Source organism: Drosophila serrata, unplaced genomic scaffold, assembly GCF_035046125.1.
Source record: "Drosophila serrata isolate PLE 108 unplaced genomic scaffold, ASM3504612v1 contig_125, whole genome shotgun sequence".
In the NCBI taxonomy this organism is placed as follows: domain Eukaryota; kingdom Metazoa; phylum Arthropoda; class Insecta; order Diptera; family Drosophilidae; genus Drosophila; species Drosophila serrata.
In genome coordinates, this window is record NW_028257023.1 from 411,747 (window position 1) to 437,557 (window position 25,811).

At 39.4% G+C, this 25,811-nt stretch overlaps 1 protein-coding gene and 1 long non-coding RNA gene across 2 annotated transcripts in view; both read right to left on the bottom strand.

Annotated features, from left to right (window-relative positions):
* Positions 1-11,633, bottom strand: part of LOC147644641 (uncharacterized) — a 44,204-nt gene extending 32,571 nt beyond the window's left edge. The window contains exon 1 of the long non-coding RNA XR_015270178.1: positions 11,488-11,633. This is a non-coding gene — a long non-coding RNA (uncharacterized LOC147644641). The remainder of the gene's footprint in view (positions 1-11,487) is intronic.
* LOC147644644 (uncharacterized) lies at positions 8,270-10,113 on the bottom strand. The gene is made up of 2 exons (XM_086826030.1): positions 8,540-10,113; positions 8,270-8,475 (listed from the first exon to the last, which is right to left on the bottom strand). Exon 1 carries the CDS (start codon positions 9,874-9,876, stop codon positions 8,695-8,697), a length of 1,182 nt encoding a protein of 393 aa, XP_086682156.1. The 5' UTR covers positions 9,877-10,113; the 3' UTR covers positions 8,270-8,475; positions 8,540-8,694.
* Positions 11,634-25,811: the final 14,178 nt, after the last annotated feature.

Genomic DNA, 25,811 nt, shown 5'->3' on the forward strand with positions numbered 1-25,811 from the left:
CCTTGCAGATTGCAATTGGACCATAAATAATCATGTTCATATCCATCGTATACAATATGAATTATACATATTGATTAAAAAAAAAAAACAACGAAGAAATGCCTATTTTCATTATATTCACCTATACAAATAATATATAAAGTTTTGAAGTTACAGTTTTACATTCGATAGATTTACATTTAACGAATGTTTCTTTTGCAGCTTTTTTTTTTTTGGACGTTGATGCACTACGGTCAGTACATTCAAGTGGCCCGTATGAAACTAGGCACGCGCCTGTTTGGGTTAGGTGTTAGTAAGCGGGATGGAAAATATAGGACAGAATACTAGGAAATTGACTACCGGATAGGATAGGAATCCATACAATATAAATTATATATATTTCTGTTAAAGAACAATGAAGTAATACCTGCTTTCATTTCATTCACCTATACATATTATATTTGCAGTTTTACATTCGCAGATTTGCATTTTTCCTCTACATCAAACGATCATTTGTATGGCACCTATATGATATAGTCGTCCGATTTTTATGAAATTTGCCACAAAATTTAAGACTTATATAAAATGGCTATACCTCAAATTTGATGAAAATCAGCTGAAAACTAAAAAAGTTATAAATTTAATTGTATTAATTTCTCGATCGTTCCTATGGGAGCTATATGATATAGTAGTCCGATTTTCATAAAATTTTACACAAAATTTTAGAATAATATGAAATGGCTATATTTCAAATTTGATTAAATTCTGTTGAAAACTAAAAATGTTATCGCCACCGCGATTGTCAGTCTTCCGACAACAGCCACCGCCTTTCTCATTCCTCTCAAATTTCTCGATCGTTCCTATGGGAGCTATATGATATATTAGTCCGATTTTCATAAAATTTTACACAAAATTGTAGAATAATATGAAATGGCTATATCTCAAATTTGATTGAAATCTGTTGAAAACTGAAAATGTTATACTTATTAATTGAATTAATTTCTCGATCGTTCCTATGGGAGCTATATGATATAGTCGTCCGATTTTCATAAAATTTTACACAAAATTGTAGAATAATATGAAATGGCTATATCTCAAATTTGATAAAATTCTGTTGAAAACTAAAAATTGTATAATTTTTTTTGTAAAACTTTTCCGATCATTCCTATGACAGCTATATGATATAGTCGTCCGATCCGGCCCGTTCCGACATATATACGAGTGAGAGTATATAGAAGACTAACTGCAAAGTTTCATTCAGATAGCTTCAAAACTGAGAGACTAGTTTGCGTAGAAACGGACAGACGGACAGACGACTCGGCTGTTGATCCTGATCAAGAATATATATACTTTATATAGTCGGAGGTGCCTCCTTCACTGCGTTGCAAACTTCTGACTGAAATTATAATACCCTGCAAGGGTATAAAAATAAAGGTTATCCCTAGCATCGTTCTACGATTGGCTAAGGACGGCAAGTTTATTAATAGAAGTCTATTTTAGTAGGAAGGTAACCTTTGGTTTGCATCCCAATTTAAACCGCTTAGAGCGAAAAGTAAAAAGTTCTTTTGAACCGACTCGATGCATTTGCTATGGACGCCGTACTGAGGGCTCCAAATGCAGCATCCATATTCTAAGATAGGACGAACTAAAGAAGTATATAAGGGTTAAGTGACATAGGGGTCATTGAATTCCTTCGACCGTTTAATAAATCCAAGCACACCCCTTGCTCTATTCACCAGAGACGAAATCTAATCAATAAAGTCAAGTTTTGGATCAAAGCGGACTTCCAAAACATCAACAGAATTAAATCTTTCCAAAGAGCAATGTAAATCCGACAGGCAGGCGACGTTATTGTATTGCAGTATTGACGTCATCCGCGTACATAAGCACTCTGGAGTTAGTCAAAACTTCATTTATAAATAATGTAAACAATAAACACTAAACTGGGCCCAACAACGAGTTAAATAGTTTTTATTACTATGCGCGTTCAGCAGTCAGTGCACATGTATAGATCGGACCAATTGAACTCGTTTATAAAATTATTCATAAATAATAATAATAATAAGTTATGCTTAAAGTGGTCATGGATCCTTGTCTGGATCGCGTTTAGGGAGATCGGTAATTCGAAGTCAGAACTTAGCCCTGCCGAGCGTGCACGGGCTAATTCGTCTGCCTTCTCATTTACCTGGGATCTCGTTGTGTCCCGGTACCCATGTTACTTGTACCTTATTTTTGTCGGCAAGTCTATTAAGGGCCTTCTTGCATTCTGCCACTAGTCGTGAGTTCGTTTTCACGGCAGCTAGGGATTTTATAGCCGCTTGGCTATCCGAGTAGATTCGAATTCTTTTGCCCCTGAGGTCCTGCCTTAAGAAAAGTTCGACTGCTTCCCTTATGAATTGAAAGCCTTTTCAATTCCCCAATTTTCATCGAAGATCCCAGCCCCTACGCCGCAGCTCATTTTTGAGTCATCGGTGTAGAGGGACACCTCGTTCTCCACTACTAGTTTGCCCCTACTCCAGTCTTCCCTTGATGGGTATGATGTCGAGAATGCGTTCCCGAATTTCATTTCCGCGATCATGTAGTCGGTCTTAACGTCTGTGTTAATGCCGCTGTTTCCAAGGATCTTGCCGTGCCCGGCGCCGTAGTCCCTTCAGCAATTGCTCGCCTTCAGTCTTACTGCGCTCTGTGCTGCAGTGTCCTTCACGAACAGCTCTATCGGCATTATATCCAGGACAGCGTTGAGAGCAGCCGCGGGGCATGAGCGCATTGCACCCACGGCCCCCGCACTCGCTGCCCGTTGCATCCGTGTCAGCTTCGTTCTGTTGTAAGCCCTAGCTAGTGCCGGCTAGGGCTTACTAGGGTCGTCTTCATCACTTCCGCCCATTGCAGCAGCTTGACTACCGGCTTAGGCGGGGCCGGCTCGTCATGGGCCATGTACGCAGAGGATAAAGTGACTCCGCTCCCATCCGCCGCCACGAATCTGGCCACTGCTAGGTCAGGTGTGCTGAGATTGGGACAGAGAAAAGCATTAAAATGATTAATTACAATGCAAGCTCTTGACCTACCATTCGAGTTTGTGCACAGTAGTGTGTATCCTTGGATTCTCAGTCCAGCGACTTGCCCGTCCCTGGTCCAAGGCTCCTGGATCAAACCGATGTCGATATCCCTCTCCCTTATAAGGATCGTGAGATTAGCTGAAGCGTGCGAGCTGCGTTTCAGGTTAGGCTGCACGATTATCGATTTCGATGTTGGTGGGGGTGGCGTCAGGAGATTTGTCGTCGATGACCATGTCGTCCAACAATTTGTTGGTGTCATCGACTTCCTCCAGAATCTCGTCCGGCTCGGCCAAGAAGAAATTTATCTTGGCCGTCCTGATGCCGTACCGGACCTTGTGGTCATTTGCCTCCAGCTGTGGCAGACAGCGCTGGTTAATCAGCAGGAGGAAAGGCTGGCTCGCCTTCATTTCCTGCTCTGCTCTGAGGATGGTCCAGTCCTCTGTATGGATGTCTGGGTTCTGGGCCTTCAGACAGGCAATCACCCTTGCATGGTCAGTTTGGCCCTTTGGTAACCAGATGCGAGCTCTGGATCTCCTTGGGATCTCCCTGGCGTGGACTAGCCTAATCTTAATGGACGTTGATGCACTAAGGTCAGTACATTCAAGTGGCCCGTATGACACCAGGCACGTGCCTGTTTGGGTTAGGTGTTAGTAGGCGCGATGGAAAATATAGGACAGAATACGAGGATATTGACTACCGGCGTGCTGCCATATTGTTAGCTTGCATGCTTACTAAGTGTGTTAGTATTAAAGATTTTAATTTGGGAAGGATATCTACGTTAGAGATTAGTGTGTACAAATCATTAGAATTTGCACATAACACTCTAAAAGGTTCATGCAGTTCTAAGGAGGTTCTACAGTGGCGCAACAGTAATGGGATATAGGATCTAGTAGTTCTACATGGTACGTGGAAATTAAGCTGACTCAACAAGTCAGCACTTTCCACATCACCATGTATAAGGTTAAAAATAAAGGTTATCCCTAGCATCGTTCTACGATTGGCTAAGGACGGCAAGTTTATTAATAGGAGTCTACTAGGAGTAGGAAGGTAATCTTTGGTTTGCATCCCAATTTAAAGTTCTTTTGAACCGACTCAATGCGTTTACTATGGACGCCGTACTGCGGACTTCAAAAGCAGCATCCATATTCTAAGATAGGACGAACTAAGGAAGTATATAAGGATTTAGTAACATAGGGGTCATTGAATTCCTTCGACCACCGTTTAATAAATCCAAGCACACCCCTGGCTCTATTCACCATAGACGAAATATGATCAATAAAGTCAAGATTTGGGTCCAAGCCGACACTCAAATTGTCAACAGAATTAATTCTTTCCAAAGTGCAGCAGTTCAGCGTATAAGTAGCAAGCTTAGGAACGACACGAGAGAATGTTATTAGCTTACATTTCGAGCCATTTAAGTTTAATAAGTTTACACGGCACCAAGTTTGAAAATTATTAAGATCTGTTTGTAAATCCGACTGGCAGGCAACGTCATTGCATTGCACGCAATGACGTCATCCGAGTACATAAGCACTCTGGAGTTAGTCAAGACTTTGGGCGGGTCATTTATAAATAATGTAAACAATAAGGGTCCCAAATGGCTTCCTTGCGGGACGCCAGATGTAACCCTTAGAACATTGGATAAATTATTCTTAAAGAGGACCTATTGAATGGCAGGATTCAAATAACTAGAACTCCAATTAAGAAGATCACTTGGAAAACCCATTGAATCGAGTTTTCTAACGAGGAGAGAATGGTTAACAGAGTCAAATGCTTTACTGAAATCAGTATAGATTACATCTGTCTGACAATTATTATGGAAACCCTTTATAATGTAGGAAGAGAGCTCCAGAAGATTGTTGTTGTTGATCTTCGCTTAATAAAACCATGTTGACATGGAGAAATAACCGATCTACAAAGGTGCTATAAGTGAGGGGTGATAATGTTTTCAAATAATTTAGGAATGGCCGACAACTTAGAGATTCCTCTACAATTGTTGACATCCAGGTAGGTAGGTTGCAGTGGTGAGGCCCATTGCTGGGGCCTCCAATTAGAGCTAAGCTCCTTTTTGTTCCACTCCCTCTGTTTGTTGTTGATTATACACTATCAGTACCATCCAGAGTCAGCCAGGAAACCTAGGATTGCCGAAACTTTCAGCTTTCCTATGTTTCTCAGTGACTCCATCTGGTAGGCACCGAAGTGGCGAAATCTGATGTGGTTTAGCGCTGGGCAGAAGCATAGCAGATATTCCGGTGTCTCTTGCTCTGTAGGTTGCTTACAGCTTCTACATATTGCGTTGTGTGGCAGTCCCAACTTCATTGCGTGCGAACCGATCGCCCAATGTCCCGTTGTGAGTGCCGTGAACCTGCTGATATCCCGCTTGCTGTTGGATAGCAGTTCCCTGGTTCGTTTTTCGTCGAACCTCGGCCAGCATTCCCTTGACCTTCTGTGATCACTCTTGCTTTGCCATTCTTTATTGGCTATCTGCCTAAAGTGGTCATGGATCCTTGTCTGTATCGCGTTTAGGGAGATCGGTAATTCGAAGTCAGAACTTAGCCCTGCCGAGCCTGCACGGGCTAGTTCGTCTGCCTTCTCATTTCCTGGGATCTAGTTGTGTCCCGGTACCCAAGTTACTAGTACCTTATTTTTGTCGGCAAGTCTATTAAGGGCCTTCTTGCATTCTGCCACAAGTCGTGAATTCGTTTTCACGGCAGATAGGGATTTTATAGCCGCTTGGCTATCCGAGTAGATTCGAACTCTTTTGCCCCTGAGGTCCTGCCCTAAGGAAAGTTCGACTGCTTCCCTTATGGCTAGTACCTCAGTCTGAAAGACCGTCGCTGAGTTAGAGAGATTGAAAGCCTTTTCAATTCCCCAATTTTCAGCGAAGATCCCAGCCCCTACGCCGGAGCTCATCTTTGAGCCATCGGTGTAGAGGGACACCTCGTTCTCCACTACTAGTTTGCCCCTACTCCAGTCTTCCCTTGATGGGTATGATGTCGAGAATGCGTTCCCGAATTTCATTTCCGCGATCATGTAGTCGGTCTTAACGTCTGTGTTAACGCCGCTGTTTGCAAGGATCTTGCCGTGCCCGGCGCCGTAGTCCCTCCAGCAATTGCTCGCCTTCAGTCTTACTGCGCTCTGTACCGCAGTGTCCTTCGCGAACAACTCTATCGGCATATCTAGGATGGCATTGAGAGCAGCCGCGGGGCATGAGCGCATTGCACCCACGGCCCCCGCACTCGCTGCCCGTTGCATCCGTGTCAGCTTCGTTCTGTTGTAAGCCCTAGTTAGTGCCGGCCACCATACTAGGGCTCCGTATCTTAGAATTGGCCGTACCACTGCAGTGTAGAGCCATAGAATTATCTTTGGGTGCAGTCCCCATTTGTTCCCAAACATTTTCCTGCAGGAGTAGAATGCAATGCTTGCTTTCCTTACTCTTTCTGCAATGTTATCTTTCCATGAGAGCTTTTTATCCAGGATAACTCCTAGATACTTCGCTCGCTCCGATAGTTTTAGCTCCATGCCGTTAATACTGGGCATGTTGAAGGGTGGTATCTTAGTTCTTCGCGTGAAGAGCATAAGTTCCGTTTTAGTGGGGTTGATACCTAGTCCGCAGGTTTTTGCCCATTTGTTTAATCGACCTAGCGCACCCGTCATTATTTCGCTAATAACGTCAGGGTATGGTCCTGATACGAGCAGTACTACGTCGTCCGCGTAGGCAACTGCTTTGACTCCATCCGTATTGAGGTCTGTCAATATGGCGTTCATATTTGTGAGCCAGAGTAGGGGCGATAGTACCCCGCCCTGAGGTGTGCCTCTCTTCACAGTCCGCGTGAGGTGAGTGCCACTCAGTTCGGCTGTGATCGTCCTGCTCTTTAGCATGACTCCGATCCACTCTCTGATGCCTCTCTCAATACCTAGCAAGTTGAGGGAGTCCAGAATAGAGTCGGGGTTCACGTTATTGAACGCGCCTTCGATGTCTAGGAAGGCTGCCATCGTATATTGTTTGTGTTGTAATGTCTTCTCGACATGATGTACAAATACGTGTAGCGCTGTTTCCGTAGATTTTCCTCTGCGGTACGCATGCTGCGCATCCGAGAGTTGATGTCCTTCTAGAGATTCTCGGATGTGGACGTCCAGCAGTCTCTCTAGTGTCTTCAGGGCGAAGGAGGTGAGACTTATCGGTCTATAATCCTTTGCTAGGATATGCCCCCTTCTGCCCGGTTTGGGTTTAGCCTCTCTCCACAACAGTGGGATGTGCGTCAGTCTTAAACACGCTTCGTAAATGGCTTTTAGCCATTTGCAGATGCTATCCTTGGCTGATTGTAGCATTGCCGGTATTAAGCCGTCTGGGCCCGGGCTTTTATATTTATCGAAAGAATCTATTGCCCACTGAATTCGCTCCGTAGTAATGATGTCTTTCGTAGGTGTATCCATTTGAGAGTTCGTTCCCTCCTCGGGTTCCGAGATCACTCTTAGGCTTCCTGGGAAGTGGGTTTCAACTAGTAGCTCTAGTGACTCCTCAATTGTCGACGTAGCAGAGCCGTCTGCTCTGTTGATCAAGGTAGGGCTTATGTGCCCCTTGGCGAGGATTTTGCTTACTCTCGCCGTGTCCTTTATGCTTTCCAGTGACTCGCAGTATTTCTGCCAGGACTCTTTCTTGGCTTTGTATACTGCCTTCTTGTAAATTTTTTGTGCCTCTTTGTATGTTCCCCAATCCCGGATTACATAGCTGTGGTTAAAGGACTTTCTCGCGCTCTTCCTGAGCTCGCATAATTCCTTTGTCCACCACGGTGGGTATTGCCTCTTCGAGAATGTTAGCTTACAAGTCTCTTTGAAGGCGTTGTTCAGAATATTAGTTAGGCCCTCGACCTCCTTGTCGAGTGCCTTTGCAGTGGATATAGTCTTGATCCTCCTGCCGTTAACTTTAGATCGGACAATCTCGCTGAAATTGTTCCAATCTGTCTAATGGGGGTTCCTTCTTGGCACCTGTTTCTTAACTGGTGTCGTTAATTCAAAGAAAATGTACCTATGGTCTGAGAAGGAGTGTTCTGTCGATACCCTCCAGTTCTCGACCCTGTAATTGTTCTGCTCTATATGTAATGTGAGGTCTAACACCTCTTCCCAACCTTGAAAATTTTCCGTACTCGGAAAGATAAAGGTCGGCGTATTGCCCTTATTATATATTGTTACGTTTCTACAGATAATATTATTAAAGAGTGACTCACCTCTTTCGTTAGTCTCCGAACTCCCCCAGAGCGTGTGTCTTGCGTTCGCATCACACCCGAGCACCAGGGTCGTCTTCGTCACTTCCGCCCATTGCAGCAGCTTGACTACCGGCTCAGGCGGGGCCGGCTCGTCATGGGCCATGTACGCCGATGTTATAATGACTCCGCTCCCATCCGCCGCCACGAATCTGGCCACTGCTAGGTCAGGTGTGCTGAGATTGGGACAGAGAAAAGCATTAAAGTGATTCTTAATTACAATGCAAGCTCTCGACCTACCATTCGAGTTTGTGCACAGTAGTGTGTATCCTTGGATTCTCAATCCAGCGACTTGCCCGTCCCTGGTCCAAGGCTCCTGTATCAGACCGATGTCGATATCCTTCTCCCTTAGAAGGATCGTGAGATTAGCTGAAGCGTGCGAGCTGCGCTTCAGGTTAATCTGCACGATTCTCGACATCGATGTTGGTGGGGGTGGCGTCGGGAGATTTGTCGTCGATGACCATGTCGTCCAACAATTTGTTGGTGTCATCGACCTCCTCCAGAATCTCGTCCGGCTCGGCCAAGAAGACCTTAATCTTGGCCTTCCTGATGCCGTACCTGACCTTGTGGTCCATTGCCTCCAGCTGGGGCAGACAGCGCTGGTTGATCAGCAGGAGGAAAGGCTGACTCGCCTTCATCTCCTGCTCTGCTCTGAGGATGGTCCAGTCCTCTGTATGTATGTCTGGGTTCTGGGCCTTCAGACAGGCGATCACCCTAGCATGGTCAGTTTGGCCCTTTGGTAACCTGGGTCTCCTTGGGATCTCCCTGGCGTGGACTAGCCTAATCTTAAGGCTAGCCCATGTGTCGCTGATCTTAGCCACACACTCCGCCAGGAAGCTTCGGGAGAACCCGTCGTCGCATCTGATGACCCGGTGCCCTCTGACCACGTCTGAGGAGTCGAAGGAGGGGATGGGGCCGGTCGGCATGCTAACCAACCTGTCGGTCACCATGTCGGCCAATTTGGCCTCGATCTCCTCCCACTTCTCCGACAGCAGGCGACCGTCGTCATGGAGCTCGTCCACCAGTGCCATAGCCAGACTGTCTCTGGCCACCTCGCTAAACTTCTTTGCCTGGCTGACAAAGTTCGTCGCACGCGGCTTACCCTGTGGGTCCTTCGCTCTCTTAGGCGCGCTTTCTCTCACTTCCTGTGAGCGAATTCGCTTTGCCTTCGAGGGCTGGAACGCCGCCGGGTTTGCCGCTTTGTAATTCTCGTACTCCGCGATCTTCGCAAGGAATTTGGCCTTGTCCTCGGCATCCCGAGGGTCAGTTTTGCCCTCAGCCTCATTCTTGGCTATCTTGCCGAGAACGAAGCGGGCTCTGTTAACCCTCGCTCGTCTCTGATGGTGAGACAATTTCGCTATTTCTGAGGTGGTGCTCAACTGAGCCCCACCTATGTGTTTCGGTTGGGGAGTGCTACTCGCCCTCCCCTCGGATTGCGACTCTTCTTCGTCGGTCTCCGATACAATGTGAGATGCAGCGACCAGTCTCGGCCTCTGCATCTCCTTCTCGTCCTTCGTTGATAGTTTTTGGGGTTTATCCTCTCCCAGGAGTTCCGAAGCTCGGTTTGAATTATTCATAGCATATCATGAACGCCCGCTTTGCTCGACCTGGCAAGCGCAGCGGGCCAGAGGGGCTTTGGGGCTTTGAAAACAGGTCGACCGCAGCTTCGCCCCAAAACTGCGGCAAGGCCACTTACGACCCAGGGTTGCCTGGCCCTGGGAAGGCTCCGTGCAGACACAGCTTGGAATTACCCCTCAGCTGCGAACCTGGAAGTCAGTGTGCACGGGTCGCATCACACACCTGACTTGAGGGGAGGCTTGGTTAAAGACTGCCTAAGTCCGCCCGACTACAATTGGTCAGCATCCCCGGTCGAGCCTCGACTGGGGACCTGCTTCCAGCCGCCCTCACTTGGAGAGTATAGTCGCACTACCGATGGTGTACACAGTTACGGCAGATGACACAGTCATCCGTTGATCCCCCTGTGCACCCTATCGGCTGACGGCCGCTGACATCTATTTCCTACCTTTTTTGTGGAGAGGAATAATAAACAATTCCTTCCAAATAATGGGAAAGTGGGAGGTTTCTAAGGACAAGGTAAACAATTTCAGAAGGGGGTAGCACAGGGCGTCGGCACAATACCTGAGCACACAGCCAGGAATTCCGTGGGACCTGGCGAATAAACTGGCTTGATACGATGAAGATCTAAAAGGAGAGAGCTTTCGTTTAGGCTATGACAGAAAATTAAGTTTGATTTGGGTATGTCGTAGGAATAGGTCTGGTGTAGATACGAAGAGCTAGAATAGGTTGTTTGAAAAAACTGCGGAAATAGATCGGCTATTGCCTGATCATTATTTGCGGAAGTATTTTCAAATGAAAGCGAGGAAGGATTTGTTTTAGGCTTACGGTTAGTGTTAACGAAATTATAAAACTGTTTTGGGTCCTGTGAGAACTGGGCCTTACAACGAGTTAAATAGTTTTTATAATACTACGCGTTCAGCACGGTAAAGTTTGACCGAGCTTCAACGCAATACGAGAGCTAAAGAAAAAAACACGTCCGTTTACTTGGAAAGATGACAATGTATAGATATATATATGTATAGTATAATAAATGTGGTATATAATGTGATAAGAGACCCATGAGCTTTGGTACCAATTCCTGCTCCTAATGATATACCGATACTATATAATCATATCAGCCTAGGCTTTAAAAATAACGTTTTGACCTTTCTATAAAAAAAGGAGATGCCAAAGACTGAGCCCTAAACCACTGGATATGAACGATTTCCCAACGAAAACGATTCTCCAAAATAAGGCTTGCCAGCAGTTTAGAGTCTTCTTTAACGATCAAGGATACTTCTCGAAACACGTGGCTAAGGACCGAACAGACTGGGTACCATTAACAGAGAGGTGGCAATCATGAAAAGGGGATGGTTAACGTCAGCCAAAGGAAAATTAGATAAGACGAAGTTGGTATCTTTTATTACTCATACAAAATACAAAATATCCCTCCAAAAATATTGTAGGAACTTATGCTTACTCGACGTGAGTGCACGGCGGCTTTGGGGGGTAATTCGGGTCTCCCATATTGAAGTTAGTAGTGAGCACTCTCGAGAACAGAGAGTTTTTCCCACTCACGTCTGGACACAGCAAAATCCCGCAGGTTATTAAACTTTCGTTCGCTAACTTACCTACCGTTGCTTGCCTGGAGCGGCCGCCGGTTGTGTGCTAGAAATAACTTAAATAACTATTTACATATTTCATAATCTTCTACCAATTTTGGGGCCCTCACACAATATAGGGCAAACTAATGAAGTAAAAAATGTATTCATTTATCGATTACTCCTTTTTTGACTTTTGGTTGGCATTTAAGCCTAGTAACGACGACGGTAAGAGATGGTAAAAAAGTGTCTAAGCAGTCGGAGACAAATAGTTCAGAACGGCGTTTTAAAGGCCTGCTTATATACGCGAAATTAAAAGACTAGAAAATTGTATGGCGACACATTTTTAGTATTTTAGAGCGGGGTGTAATTAAATTGGTAGCGGCAAATACAATACAATCGAAACTGAGATGAAAAGAGGAAATTTAGATGTTCAGAATAGCTGAAACAGTTAATACTATTAAATTTATAGGGGAAAATACAATACAATCGAAACTGAGATGAAAAAAGCACACGTTTAAGCATTGTAAAAACTTAAGTTCTTAACGGCATTTTAAATGTCCACAAACAAATTTGTTGTAATATCACATGATTTTGCATTTCCACCTTGCAAAAGGTGAAAATTATTTCAAACAGTTGGTTTTTCATATTTCTAATACCTCGAACTCTTATCTTCCTTTTGCGAATGGCATTCTTTTCCAACAGTTCATTTAAAAAAAATATATATATGTAAAAATGCATCGCATCACTGCATATTAAACCTACATGAATTTATCTAGCACTCAAAGTTTGGATCGGATCACTTGACCTAAATAGACAGAATCTAATTTGTGTCCGGTTTCGTTTTTTAGTATTACTTTATCTCCTATTTGGATGTCTAATTCTAGCTTCTTATCATAATTTTCTTTATTCTTTGTCTTATGCTCTTCTAACATTATCCTAGCTCTTTTATGTGCTATTTCTAATCTATATTTTGTTTCCTTAGCATAACCATCTACATTATATAGGGGGTCTATTGTATGGTCGCTATTAAAATATTTTGCAAGTTGATTTGCCTGCCAAACACAAGCTCATATGGACAATAATTATGTGCCATTGAGGGTGTTGTGTTGAAACAATAAACAAAGTAAGGAAGCCAAACGTCCCAATCAGTTTTGTCTACTGATATATAAGAACTAATATACTCATTGAATGTTCTATGGTTTCTTTCCACAGTACCTACCGTTCTATGGTGGTGCGCTGTAGAAGTTATGTTTTTAATATTTAGGTGTTTACACAGGTCATTTATGATTGAATTCCTATACTCTGTTCCCATGTCCGTAATGAACGTCTTCATTGAACCGTACTTCAGAATAAAAGATTCAAAAATTGCCTTTGTGGCAGTATTGGCACTTTTGTTTGTCACACATAAGTGTGACTGCGGATTCATTACCGTTTTCTGATTTACGCAATGGGCCAATAGTATATACTACAGATTACACTGTCGAAAGCTTTTAAGGGGGTTTTTGTTAGTATCAATGGTATGTATCGTTGTTTACGATTTCTGACATCCTTGACATTTTCTTACATATTCCCTTATATCATATTCATAGTCATATTCTTTCAATAATAGGCTAGCTTTATTATTGATATCGTTTTAGTAATTCCTGTATAACCTCCTTGTATGGGATAGAGGTGGAGAACTATCGATAGTCGTCGCCATCGATAGTGAGCGATTATTTTTCTCAAACCATCGATAGTGTCGATAGTACTATCGGTAGTGTTATGCTTTTTAATTTTTAGATGTAAAAAAAGCTATAAAATGAAATTTGAACAAAACTTTATTATATTTTTAGCTCCTTAAAAATAAAAAATTAATTAATTTATTTATTTTTTTGATTAGGGATTGTATAAAAAGTACATCGTCGAACTGTGTATTCGAGCGGAAAAGATGTACAAAACTAATTCTTTTTTAAAAAGAGCATTAGGAGATTTTTACTTTCAGCTATACTTTAGCTTTTCACTATATTTTGGCGTTCCACTTTCAACTTTATTTTTTCTTTGTGATGTGATAAGCCGCGTGCAAAACTATCGATAGTGCAGGGCTGCCATCGATGGCGGTGCTATAGCGCAAAACCATCGATAGTGTCGATAGTGCCATCGATAGTTCTCCACCTCTAGTATGGGATTGTCATGATTTGTAAACAGTATTGCTTCTATATCTTTTTTATTTTCTACTATGGTCACCGGCTTGAGTAGCGCTACTTTTAATGATTTTAATATCTTATTGCCCATAACTTTGAAAGATTCGATTAAAATAGTTTCAAATATCTTTCCACTCGGTGCCACTTAAAGTTGACTAATACCTAATGCATAATGCCTGGCATCTTTTTCAAGCCTTTGGAAGAACTGACCTAAATCAAGGGTTCCATTGGTGTAAAGGTTGTCAACATTAATTCTTGCTATAACCTTCTTTCCATGTTTAAATAAACATTTATCGGTCACTATTAGCAAGGTCACTATTTTACGTAAATCGTCATTATAAATGACTTCGTATACGTTGGGCTTAGAAGCGTCGACTATAGTTTGCATAGGCAAACAATTTTTTTCGCCTGCGCAGGAATTTTTCTGTTTACTTTGTTGCCTGGTTGTCACTTTAAGGACTTTCGTTTGTAATTCCTTGAGATCACTTATTGTGATTCTACATAGGGCGTCTGCCACGAAATTGTCTTTTTCCTTTAGGTACTCGACCGTAAAATTATATTCTTCTAGTTCAAGTCTCATTCTTGTTATTTTAGACCTAGGGTTCACCATGGAAAATAGATAGGTTAGTGGCCTATGGTCTGTTTTTACTGTGAAGTGCCTGCCATAAACATATGGTCTAAAGTGGGGTATTGCCCAATAAATAGCTGCTTTTTCTTGTTCTGTTGTGCTTTTGTTACTTTCACCCTTATTAAATGTCCATCTCTGTTTTGAGTTAAAATAGCTCCACACGCTTGCTTACTAGCATCTGTTATTATACAAAATTCCTTACTAAATTTTGGGTATTGCAGCAAAGAAGGTTTCCTTAACGCAGATTTTAAATGATCAAATGCGCGCTGGCAATCATCTGTCAAAAAAAAAACTCAAATTTAACATCTTTTTTACATAACCTTGTTATGTGACGGGAATATTCAGCGAAGTTCTTAATGAATCTTGTATAATAATTGCAAAATGCAACGAAACGTCTACCGTTGTCCGCATCATGTGGGACTGGGTATTTTTTTATGACATCATATTTTTTGTCATCTGGCAAGATTCTTTTATCAGTGCATTTATGTCCCAAAAATGTGACTTCATGCACGAAAAATTAACATTTTTCTGGATGTAGCTTTAGGTTGTATTCTCTGCATTTCTCAAAAACATCAATCAGGTTTTCAGAGCAATCAATGACTATTAGATCATCCATGTATAGGAATGCTTGTGAGGGTCATCAATTCTAGGGAGCGGAAACTTATCTGATAGTACTTTTTTATTTATCTGACGATAATCTATTATTAATCTCCTTTTTTTCTCATCCGAACCCGGGAGAGATTTTTTAGGCAATAGCAACAGTGGGCTATTATATTCAGACACCGACGGCTTTTGTTTTCTATAAGTTTATCTACCTGTTTTTTTATTTTTTCAAGGGTGCTCTGTGGGCATCTATAATTTTTAATGTACACTGTTTCTTCGTCTTTAAGCCTCAAATTCTGCTTGTAAAAATTATTTGTTGTTATTGGTTCAGTTTCAAGTCCAAACACATCACTGTATTTTGTACATAAATCAGTTAATTCTGATTTGAATTGTACTGGAAAATTCTTTTTTAATTGAGACAAAACTTCTTCTGTTCGTGAATCATTATTTGTTTGAATTGCTTCGTAATTCGAAAGTGGGTCATATTTCAAATTTTTTATATAAATTAGCTTATCGGTACTTGTTGTGTTTAGTAAACGGACAAATGTGTTTTTAGATGTTGCGACTGTGTTTGAAACGTATATTCCAGGTATAATTTCCTGGTTTAGAATTAAAACATGTTCTTCTATCGAGTTTAATTTTAATTTTCGGACTACTTCGGATCTTGCCGGGAATATTATTGTATTGTTACCGGAACTAAATTCTATCGGGACATAAATTGAAATATTTAAATTATTAGGTCGCAAAATAAACCAATTGTTTGATGGATCACGTTCTAATTTCTTATGAAGTCAAGTCCTATTATTCCATCACATGGGATTGCAAAATTTGAATTAACTAAATGAAAATTATGTGGGATTACGATTATTTCCTCTATTGTTATTATTATTATTTCGGCCTATATTGTTGTTGATATTATTGTTACCGTTGTTGTTATAATTATTGTAACCGTTGTTTCGGTAATTACCTCGTCCACGGTTATTACCTCTACCGCCTCTATTATTTTGTCTTCATTGATAGTGCAAGATTGTGTGTGCCTGGCCGGTTGCTTCAGTGCAACTGTTTACAAATTTGGACATGGCATCATCCATGCTATTGAATGTGCCGGCCTCCATGATAAGCTTAACCTTATCAATAGTACAGTTTTTGGTCATTGCCTTTATGGCTAGCGCCATGCTGTACTTTGAGACCAAATCCGTGGAAAGACCATCGTGCAAGTAAGCTCCCTGCAACGACTTTGTTAGGTTTTTCAGGTTAGGTTAGGTTTTTTTCCTGCACATATTTATTGGCTGTCTTTTGTTTCTGCTAAAGGTTTAGGAGTTTTACAGAAATTACTTCCACTGATTCTCATTTTACCTTCGTTTTCAGTGCATTGCTTATCTCCGCAACTGTTTGTTCGTTGCTAATGAGATTTCTTGCGTGACCTTTCAACTTGGTCTTAATTAAAATAACTGCTGTTAGTTCATGTGCTCCCTTGAACGAATCTACCAGCCGCAATGCATCTAAAAAGCTTTGCAAATTTTCTGCCCTGTCATCAAAATCTGGTAAGATTGATGGGCTAATTTTAAAAATTCTGGCTGTGATAAGGCCATCTCTATATTTATACCCTTGCAGGGTATTATAATTTCAGTCAGAAGTTTGCAACGCAGTGAAGGAGGCACCTCCGACCATATAAAGTATATATATTCTTGATCAGGCTCAACAGCCGAGTCGATCTAGCCATGTCCGTCTGTCCGTTTCTACGCAAACTAGTCTCTCAGTTTTGAAGCTATTTGAATGAAACTTTGCAGTTAGCCTTCTCACCCGTATATATGTCGGAACGGGCCGGATCGGACGAATATATCATATAGCTGCCATAGGAATGATCCGATAATTTTTACAAAAAAAAAAAATATAACAATTTCAGTTTTCAATAGAATTGGATCAAATTTGAGATATAGCCATTTTATTATACTCTACAATTTTGCATAAAATTTGATGAAAATCGGACTACTATATCATATAGCTCCCATAGGAACGATCGAGAAATTAATACAATTAAATTTATAACTTTTTCAGTTTTCAGCTGATTTTCATCAAATCAAATCAATTCAAATCAAGAGGTATAGCCATTTTATATAAGTCTTAAATTTTGTGTAAAATTTTATGAAAATCGGACGACTATATCGTATAGGTGCCAAACAAACGATCGTTAGATGTGGAGAAAAATGCACATCTGTGACTTTAAAACTGCAAATATAATATGTAAAGGTGAATGAAATGAAAGCAGGTTTGTTGTTTTTTAACACAATTCCAAGTCATAGAAGTTCTATCTGCAAGGGTATATAAACTTCGGCGTGCCGAAGTTAGCTTCCTTTCTTGTTTCTTTTAAGATTGGTAAATCAACTGTTAGAACTTCCAAGTATTCTTCTTCACTATCTGAACTCGTACCTATCGTAGGTTTGGATTCATCCAAATCCTCTAAATGTGTTTCCTCAAACTTTGCATGCGATTGTAAATCTTCCGGAACATCTACAACAATGCTTCGCCTGGTCGCTATATTATTTAGCCTACCACCAAGGCGAAGTAACAGTTTTGTACACTGTCTCGTGTGTTATTCTGTTAACCTCGCAGTATTTTTGTTAACAACATCAACGATGTCGTTGTATTGTTGTATTATAATTTTAAAATGATGAACCAGAGTGTCAATTTTTATGACCGTAAATCGGTTTATGCATTTATACGATCTATCAAATTTATCTCGACTTTCGTTTATTTTATTTACTATATATATATATATCTATATATTCCATATTTAAGAAAGGAACAAAATTATTTTAATATATTTCTGGTATTATTTCGTCCATAAGCTGTAAATCGTCCTGTTCCACGTCAAGATCTATTACATTGTCATCGTTTTCCATCCTTATCTCTTATAATAAAATGCTTCCTAATTCAAACATTTTTGTAATCTAAAAGCGGAATATCGTCTAGATCATCCATTTTAATTTTCTTGTAATTTAATTTAATTTTACTATTTTTGTGTATTTAGTAAAAAATATTGTCAAATATAATTTTTGTGTTCTTGTTTGTTTTGTTTTTTTTTTTTTGAATCTTATCAAGGTCATTCGCCTTGCTCAAATATTTTTTTAAGCACTTATTGTGCAGCTTGTACATTTTGAAGAATAGATTTGCACACATAATTACTGGTATAATAATTAGAAGGGTATTAGTCAGTCCAAGTTCAATACTTAATGACTCACCTTGTTAATAACGTTTACCGTAGAATCTACAGTCTTAGTATCAATTAAACCCATTGCGGGTAGAATAATTTTGTAATTATAAGGTGCATATCCATTACTTATATTATATTTTATTTTTATTTTGTACACTGTAGGCAGAAGTTACAAACTTAGGCTACAGGACGGGATTGGCCATAACAGCGGAGATTTTCGGCCGACTTATATTATATATTTTATCTATTCTGTTATTATTCATGCGATTTACAAATTCCCTACCTAGTGGGTCGCATGGCTTTATGGGCCACACTCTAATCGGACAAAATTACTGTCGCTCAATTTTACAATAGTATTCTTTAAAACTATTTATGCATCGAAGTGAATATATATTTTAGGTATTTATTTTAATAAAAATATGCGCACTTGGTTGCGCTGTTAAATCCTCTTTCAAGGTCTGACTTGAAGCGCCGTTGCCGTTGCCGGTGCTGGTGTTGCACAGGCTTCCTTCTATCTATTTACTTGGTGGGGCACCGGTGCCGGCAGCACAGGTGTATTTGCAGAAAGAAAAATGTAACGGTCCGTTACAATCCTTGGGGCACCGCTCCTTGTATTTTGCTTCGTGTATCTTTCGGGGAGTAGTTTGTATTAATTTCTATTCCAAAATTATTTTTATAGAGTGGGAGTAGGTAGCTGTGTTTTTTGTGCTTGTGCCATTTTTCTTTGATACTAGTAACATTAATGTGGTCCAGCTCCGCATGGAGTTTAACAGATAAATCCCAGTTAACTGGGTCGTTACTGCTTAGCAGCTTTAATAGTTCTGCTTTGCGACGCTTGAGGCGTTGAGCGCCACCGCCTCTTTTATTGCTCTTCTAGTAACTTTGTACACACTTTTTCACAGTACAATACTCTACTCACTCAGATTGAATTGTTGTGGTGGCCTATTGGCGTGTTGTCATCTTTTTTTTTGGGGGTAGTCCGGGCGATCTTGGTTTTTCACTGTCAATGCGGTTTTTCTCAAAAAATTTTCATGGTTCAAGAACGTATATATGTATATAGTTCTTGGAAGGCCCGGACACATGTCGCGGTCGCCATTTAGACTTCTTGTTCGTTTCATCGTTCTTTATTAATTTAATTGAATTTTATATCTAACAATTTTGTTACTTTTGTTAATTCCATATACTTATGCTAGCAGTGAGAGAGTTGTGAGTTCGTAACATACATGTGCTGTTTTGGGTCTTCGTGGGAATTTGAAGTCTGAGTGTGGCGATCGATTACATATTACATTTGCACTTGAACTTGTGCTTGCATTGCAACAAAGTGTCACAATGACTTTGTAGTTTTAAGCATTGGCATGTATTGTTCTTATGCATTATGCTTATATGTTTTTATATTAATATGCGCACATCACAAACTATTAATAAAGTAACTTATGAGGTTGTCACTAAAAAAAATATAAAATTTGTATAGCATTAAACTTAAGACGAAAACAAATAATGTGTAAATATTACACTGTAGATGCGCTATTCTTTTACTTATAGCCTTTTTCTATGAACCGTTAACTTTCGAATTCCAATAAAGAAAATTTCAGGGAAAACGGTCAACAACAACAAGAATAACATCTAAAAGAAATTTGGCTTTGAAATTGGTCGTTATGTAAATACTTTTGACTTCCTTTGTATTTATAGCTTTTCAGTTTCCAAAATAATTTTATCTAATTTGAGATATAACCATTTTGTATTATTTTAAAATTTCAGTTTTAATATTATAAAAAATCTGACTATTATATCATATCAAATTTGATTTTATCTTTCCAAGTGAACGGACGATTTTTTTTCTCTTTATTTGTGTTAAAGTTTCCAAATAACCACAGGGGTTAACTTAAATCTTCTATTTTGTGTCAACAACTTCCCGTTCACTTCGCGTGTGCATGCAGCTATTCTGATTTGTGTATATAATTGGTTTTATTTCCCAATTTAGTTGTGCTGCTAGTGCTAGCTTTTGCATATTTTGCATTCCTTTTTGTGCTTTCTTAGTTTTGTTATTTGCGCCGTCGCAACAGCATTCGCTCTCGCTGCACCTCTTATCTTGCTCCTCTTATCTAACGCTCTCTCTTTTATCTACAAGAGTTAAAGTTCAGTGGTAAGTCATAATAGTATCCTCCTATATTGCAAAAACCTGCAACAAAGCCAGGTGATCTTACCTTCGGCTGCTGGCTGTGCGACAACATCATGCACGCCAAGTCTATTGGTGTTGCAGCTCGGACGGTGGACGATGTTGGCAAAAACATCGGCTTGCGCTACTGCTGCGGGCCTTGTCGCGAGGTGGAAAGGGAAATTTGGTCTTTCATGCTGCAAACCAAAAACTGTTTTAAGGACATTTTATCGAGTTTTCGTAAAACTCATGAAATGTTCTTGGCGCTGGACACCCAATTAAATAGCCTTACGCTATGAAATGAGATTCGGTGCTCGAAAGTGCCGCGGGAATGCTCATTCTGCCTTTGATTTCCGTTTGTCTCCTGGAAGGTCTCAAATTAAGAGCCCTCAGAGTCTCGCTAATCCTTCAGACCAGGGCGTCAGGGCCGGACTACCGGCCGAAAACGGCACGGCAAATAATCTGTCTGTCATACCAAATGCCCTTATCAACCCGTTACGAAACATATATTTATTTCGCGTCTCTCCCCTGCTCAAACATCAGAAGATCTTATCGCCTTTATCCAAGGCAAACCCAGATCCGAAAAATTAAAAATAATGGTGGAAAAATTCAAACTTCCTTATGATAGTGACATTTTGTCTTAAAAAAAAAACGTCCCTAACGAACTCTTTGAAACAATTTTCTCTACCAAATTCTGGTAGTCCTAGTCCCGATCAGACCATTGCACCTTCTACGTTTAACTCCGCCTAAAAAACTAACAACTATCTAACCATTTCCTATCAGAATGCAAGAGGTTTATGTAGTAAGCTGGCTAGCGTGTTTTCTGATAGTCTTTCGTTTGCTTCTCAGGTTATTGTGTTCACAGAAACCTGGTTAAATCCGGATATTCTGAGCTCTAAAGTTTTTCCAGCTGTGTTCACAGTATATCGGATTGATCGGCCTATCAGGCGTGGGGGTGGTTATTAACTTTCGAGGTATGCAATGATATTGAGTTCTTCTGTGAGAAGCTTACTGTCAATGGTAGATCAATTTTTATTACTTTTTCCTACATACCTGCTCTGTCGGAACTTCCTATTTATTGAAACCACCTGGTTTCCAATAGGCTTTTGGATAGAGACCAGTTGGTAGTCCTAGGTTATTTTAATATCCCTGGTGCCATTTGGTGCTCAAATATTTCCACCAATACTCTCCATACATCTACACAACATGACTTTATCGCTGGCTTGTTCGACATTTCGCTGTCTCAAGTTAACCCGATCATTGTTTCGTCTTTGATCCTGCGAGAGTCAGTTTCCATAACAGCCAATTTTTGATGTGACTCTTGATATTGGGTCTGACTTACAGAATATAACTGGCCTTCGAGCCCAAAAAATCCACCAATTTTCCGCCAAGCTCGAATAAACTAAACTATTTTTACTAAAGAGTTGAGCCGACTTAAAAATAAATAATATAGACTGTATGCTAAATTTAAATTCACCGGGTCTCAATCTCCCTTTTATCTTATTTATAAGCTCGTTCAAACTTTACCGTGCTGAATTCGCAGTGTTATAAAAACTGTTTAACTTGTTGTTGGACAGTTTTATCAAACAACTTATTCACCATTTACAGCTGACTTATTTCTACGACATACCCAAATCAAACTTAATTTTCTGTTCTAACCTAAACGGAAGCTCTCTTCTTTTGGATCTTCATCGTATCAAGCCAGTTTATTTGAGAGGTTCCGACGGAACTCCTGGCTGTGTGCTCAGGTATTGAGCCGACGCCCTGTGTTATCCCCTTCTTAAATTGTTTACCTTATCCTTAGAAATCTCCCACTTTCCCATTATTTGCAAGGAATCGTTTATTATTCCTCTCCACAAAAAAGGTAGCAAATTGGATGCCAGCAATTATAGAGGAATCTCTAAGTTGTCGGCCATCCCTAAACTTTTTGGAAACATTATTACCCCTTACTTGCAGCACCTCTGAAGATCAGTTATTTTTCATGTCAAAATGGTTTTATTCAGCGAAGATCAACATGAACAAATCTTTTGGAGCTATATTATAAAGGGCTTTTATAATAATTTTCAGACTGATGTAATCTATACTGATTTCAGTAAAGCATTTGACTCTGTTAACCATTCTCTCCTCGTAAGAAAACTCAATTTAATGGGGTTTCCAATTAATCTTCTTAATTGGTTCTCAAGTTATCTGAATTTGCGTCATGCAAAAGGTCCTCTTTAAGAAAAATTTATCTAATATTCTAAGGGTTACATCTGGCGTCCCGCAAGGAAGCCAATTGGGACCCTTATTGTTTACATTATTTATAAATGACCCGCCCAAAGTCTTGACTAACTCCAGTGCTTATGTACGGGGATGACGTCAAGCTTTGCGTGCAATACAATGACGTCGCCTGCCAGGCGGATTTGCAAACAGATCTCAATAATTTTCAAACTTCGTGCCGTGTTAACTTATTAAACTTAAATGGCTCGAAATGCAAGCTCATGACATTCTCTCGTGTCGTTCCTAAGCTTGCTACTTACACGCTGAACTGCTGCTCTTTGGAAAGAATTAATTCTGGTGATGATTTGGGCGTCCGCTTGGACCCAAAACTTGACTTTATTGATCATATTTCGTCTATGGTGAATAGACCCAGGGGTGTGCTTGGATTTCATAAACGGTGGTCGAAGGAATTCAATGAGCCCCTTTGTTACTAAATCCTTATATACTTCTTTAGTTCGTCCTATCTTAGAATACGGATGCTGCATTTGGAGCCCACAGTACGGCGTTCATAGTAAACGCATTGAGTCGGTTCAAAAGAACTTTTTACTTTTCGCTCTACGCCGTTTAAATTGGGATGCAAACCAAAAATTACCTTCCTAGTCTGGTAGACTCCTATTAATAAACTTGCCGTCCTTAGAACGTAGCATCGTAGAACGATGCTAGGGATAACATTTTTTTGTATCCTTATACATGGTGATGTGGAAAGTGCTGACTTGTTGAGTCAGCTTAATTTCCACGTAACATGTAGAACTACTAGATCCTATATTCCATTAGTGTTGCGCCACTGTAGATTCTGCTTTGAACTGCATGAACCTTTTAGAGTGTTATGTACAAATTATAATGATTTGTACACATTAATCTCTAACGTAGATTCTCTTCCCAAATTAAAATCTTTAATACTAACACATTTAGTAAACATGCAAGCTAACAACCTGGCAGCACGCCGGTGGTCAATTTCCTCGTATTCTGTCCTATATTTTCCAGCTCGCGAGTTCGTTTCCTATTATAATAGGGCCAGCTTAGTTTTTATCTTCTGTGCTCTGTTTTCATTGACGATTGCTTACTGGCTGGTCATTTAAAATGGCCATGAATTTCCGTCTGGACTAAGTTCAGAGTGAGTGTGTGAGTGTGTCTGTTGTGTTGGAGCTTTTCTCTGAAACTTTTCTGTCCAACTCGTCAGCTTTCTCGTTTTCTTGGATTTCATTATGTCCGGATACCCAAGCTATTTGTACCTCTGCTAGTCTGTTTGGTGCCTATTTGCATTTGGGAACTATTGTCAATGTAGTCAATGTAGGTGCTGTAAGGGGTTTAATGGCCGCTTGGAATTCGACTTCCAGATACTTTGCTTGTTGTAGTCCTAGTTATATATCTTTTATCTGATGTTGGGGTTCTCCGTATACCTGGGTTGATGCCGAATCCACAGGCTATTGCACATACTTTGAGTAAGTGCCCTTGGTGAATGCCCTTGTCATCCGTTCGCACTGTTAAGTGCTTTTAGTGCAGCGGAGACAGAACTCCCTATTGAGGTGTGACTCTCTCGCATTGCGCCGATCCAAGTTCTGATACCTTCTTTAACTCCTCAGGATGGAATTTGCGTTTACGTTATTGAAGGCCGCCTCTATGGCTAAGAAGATGGCCAATGTGTAATTCTTGAGGAGCAGTGACTTTTCTGTGTATCGTACCACTTCATGTAGTGCGGTATATGTAGATCTGCCTTTCCTGTATGCATGTTGGGCGTCGGAAAAGCTTTTCTCCTTTTTACCTCTGATGTGGATATCTAGTAAACATTCCATTATATTCATGAGGAATAAGGTCAGGCTAATCGGCCTGTAATCCTTGGCTTAGATGTGTCCTTTTCTTCCTGGTTTGGGTATGAAAACTACTCTTCCTTCCTTCCATGGAAGTGGAGTGTGTGCTATTTTTAAACATGCTTGGAAGATTGCTGGTAGCCAACCACCCATGAATGTTTTTTGTTTTTTGTAGCATTGCTGGTATAGTTCCGTCCGGACCCGGCCTTTGTACTCGTCGAAGGAGTCGATCGCCCAATGAATCCTTTCCGTAGTGACTATCTCTTCCACTCGTATTTGTTGGACTACCCTTTGGCTTTCTGTTGTTCCGGATTCTTCTATCTGGTTTCCTTCTAGCAATTCGCACTAGCTGTTCAAAGAGTACTTCTTGGCTGCGTACATCGCTGTTTTGTATTCTTTCTGTATATAAGTATATAAGTATATAAGTATATAAGTATATAAGTATATAAGTATATAAGTATATAAGTATATAAGTATATAAGTATATAAGTATATAAGTATATAAGTATATAAGTATATAAGTATATAAGTATATAAGTATATAAGTATATAAGTATATAAGTATATAAGTATATAAGTATATAAGTATATAAGTATATAAGTATATAAGTATATAAGTATATAAGTATATAAGTATATAAGTATATAAGTATATAAGTATATAAGTATATAAGTATATAAGTATATAAGTATATAAGTATATAAGTATATAAGTATATAAGTATATAAGTATATAAGTATATAAGTATATAAGTATATAAGTATATAAGTATATAAGTATATAAGTATATAAGTATATAAGTATATAAGTATATAAGTATATAAGTATATAAGTATATAAGTATATAAGTATATAAGTATATAAGTATATAAGTATATAAGTATATAAGTATATAAGTATATAAGTATATAAGTATATAAGTATATAAGTATATAAGTATATAAGTATATAAGTATATAAGTATATAAGTATATAAGTATATAAGTATATAAGTATATAAGTATATAAGTATATAAGTATATAAGTATATAAGTATATAAGTATATAAGTATATAAGTATATATATATAAGTATATAAGTATATAATGTATATATATAGTATATATGTATATATGTATATATGTATATAGTTATAGTATATAGTATATATGTATATAGTATATATGTATATATGTATATAGTATATATGTATATATGTATATATGTATATATGTATATATGTATATAAGTATATATGTATATAAGTATATAGTATATATGTATATATGTATATATGTATATATGTATATATGTATATATGTATATATGTATATATGTATATAGTATATATGTATATATGTATATAAGTATATATGTATATATGTATATATGTATATATGTATATATTATATAGTATATATGTATATAGTATATAGTATATAGTATATAGTATATATGTATATATGTATATATGTATATAGTATATAGTATATAGTATATATGTATATATGTATATAGTATATA

Excerpts from the sequence above, each read along its gene's own strand:
- LOC147644644 (XM_086826030.1), bottom strand. The coding sequence starts at position 9,876 with ATGAATAATTCAAACCGAGCTTCGGAACTCCTGGGAGAGGATAAACCC.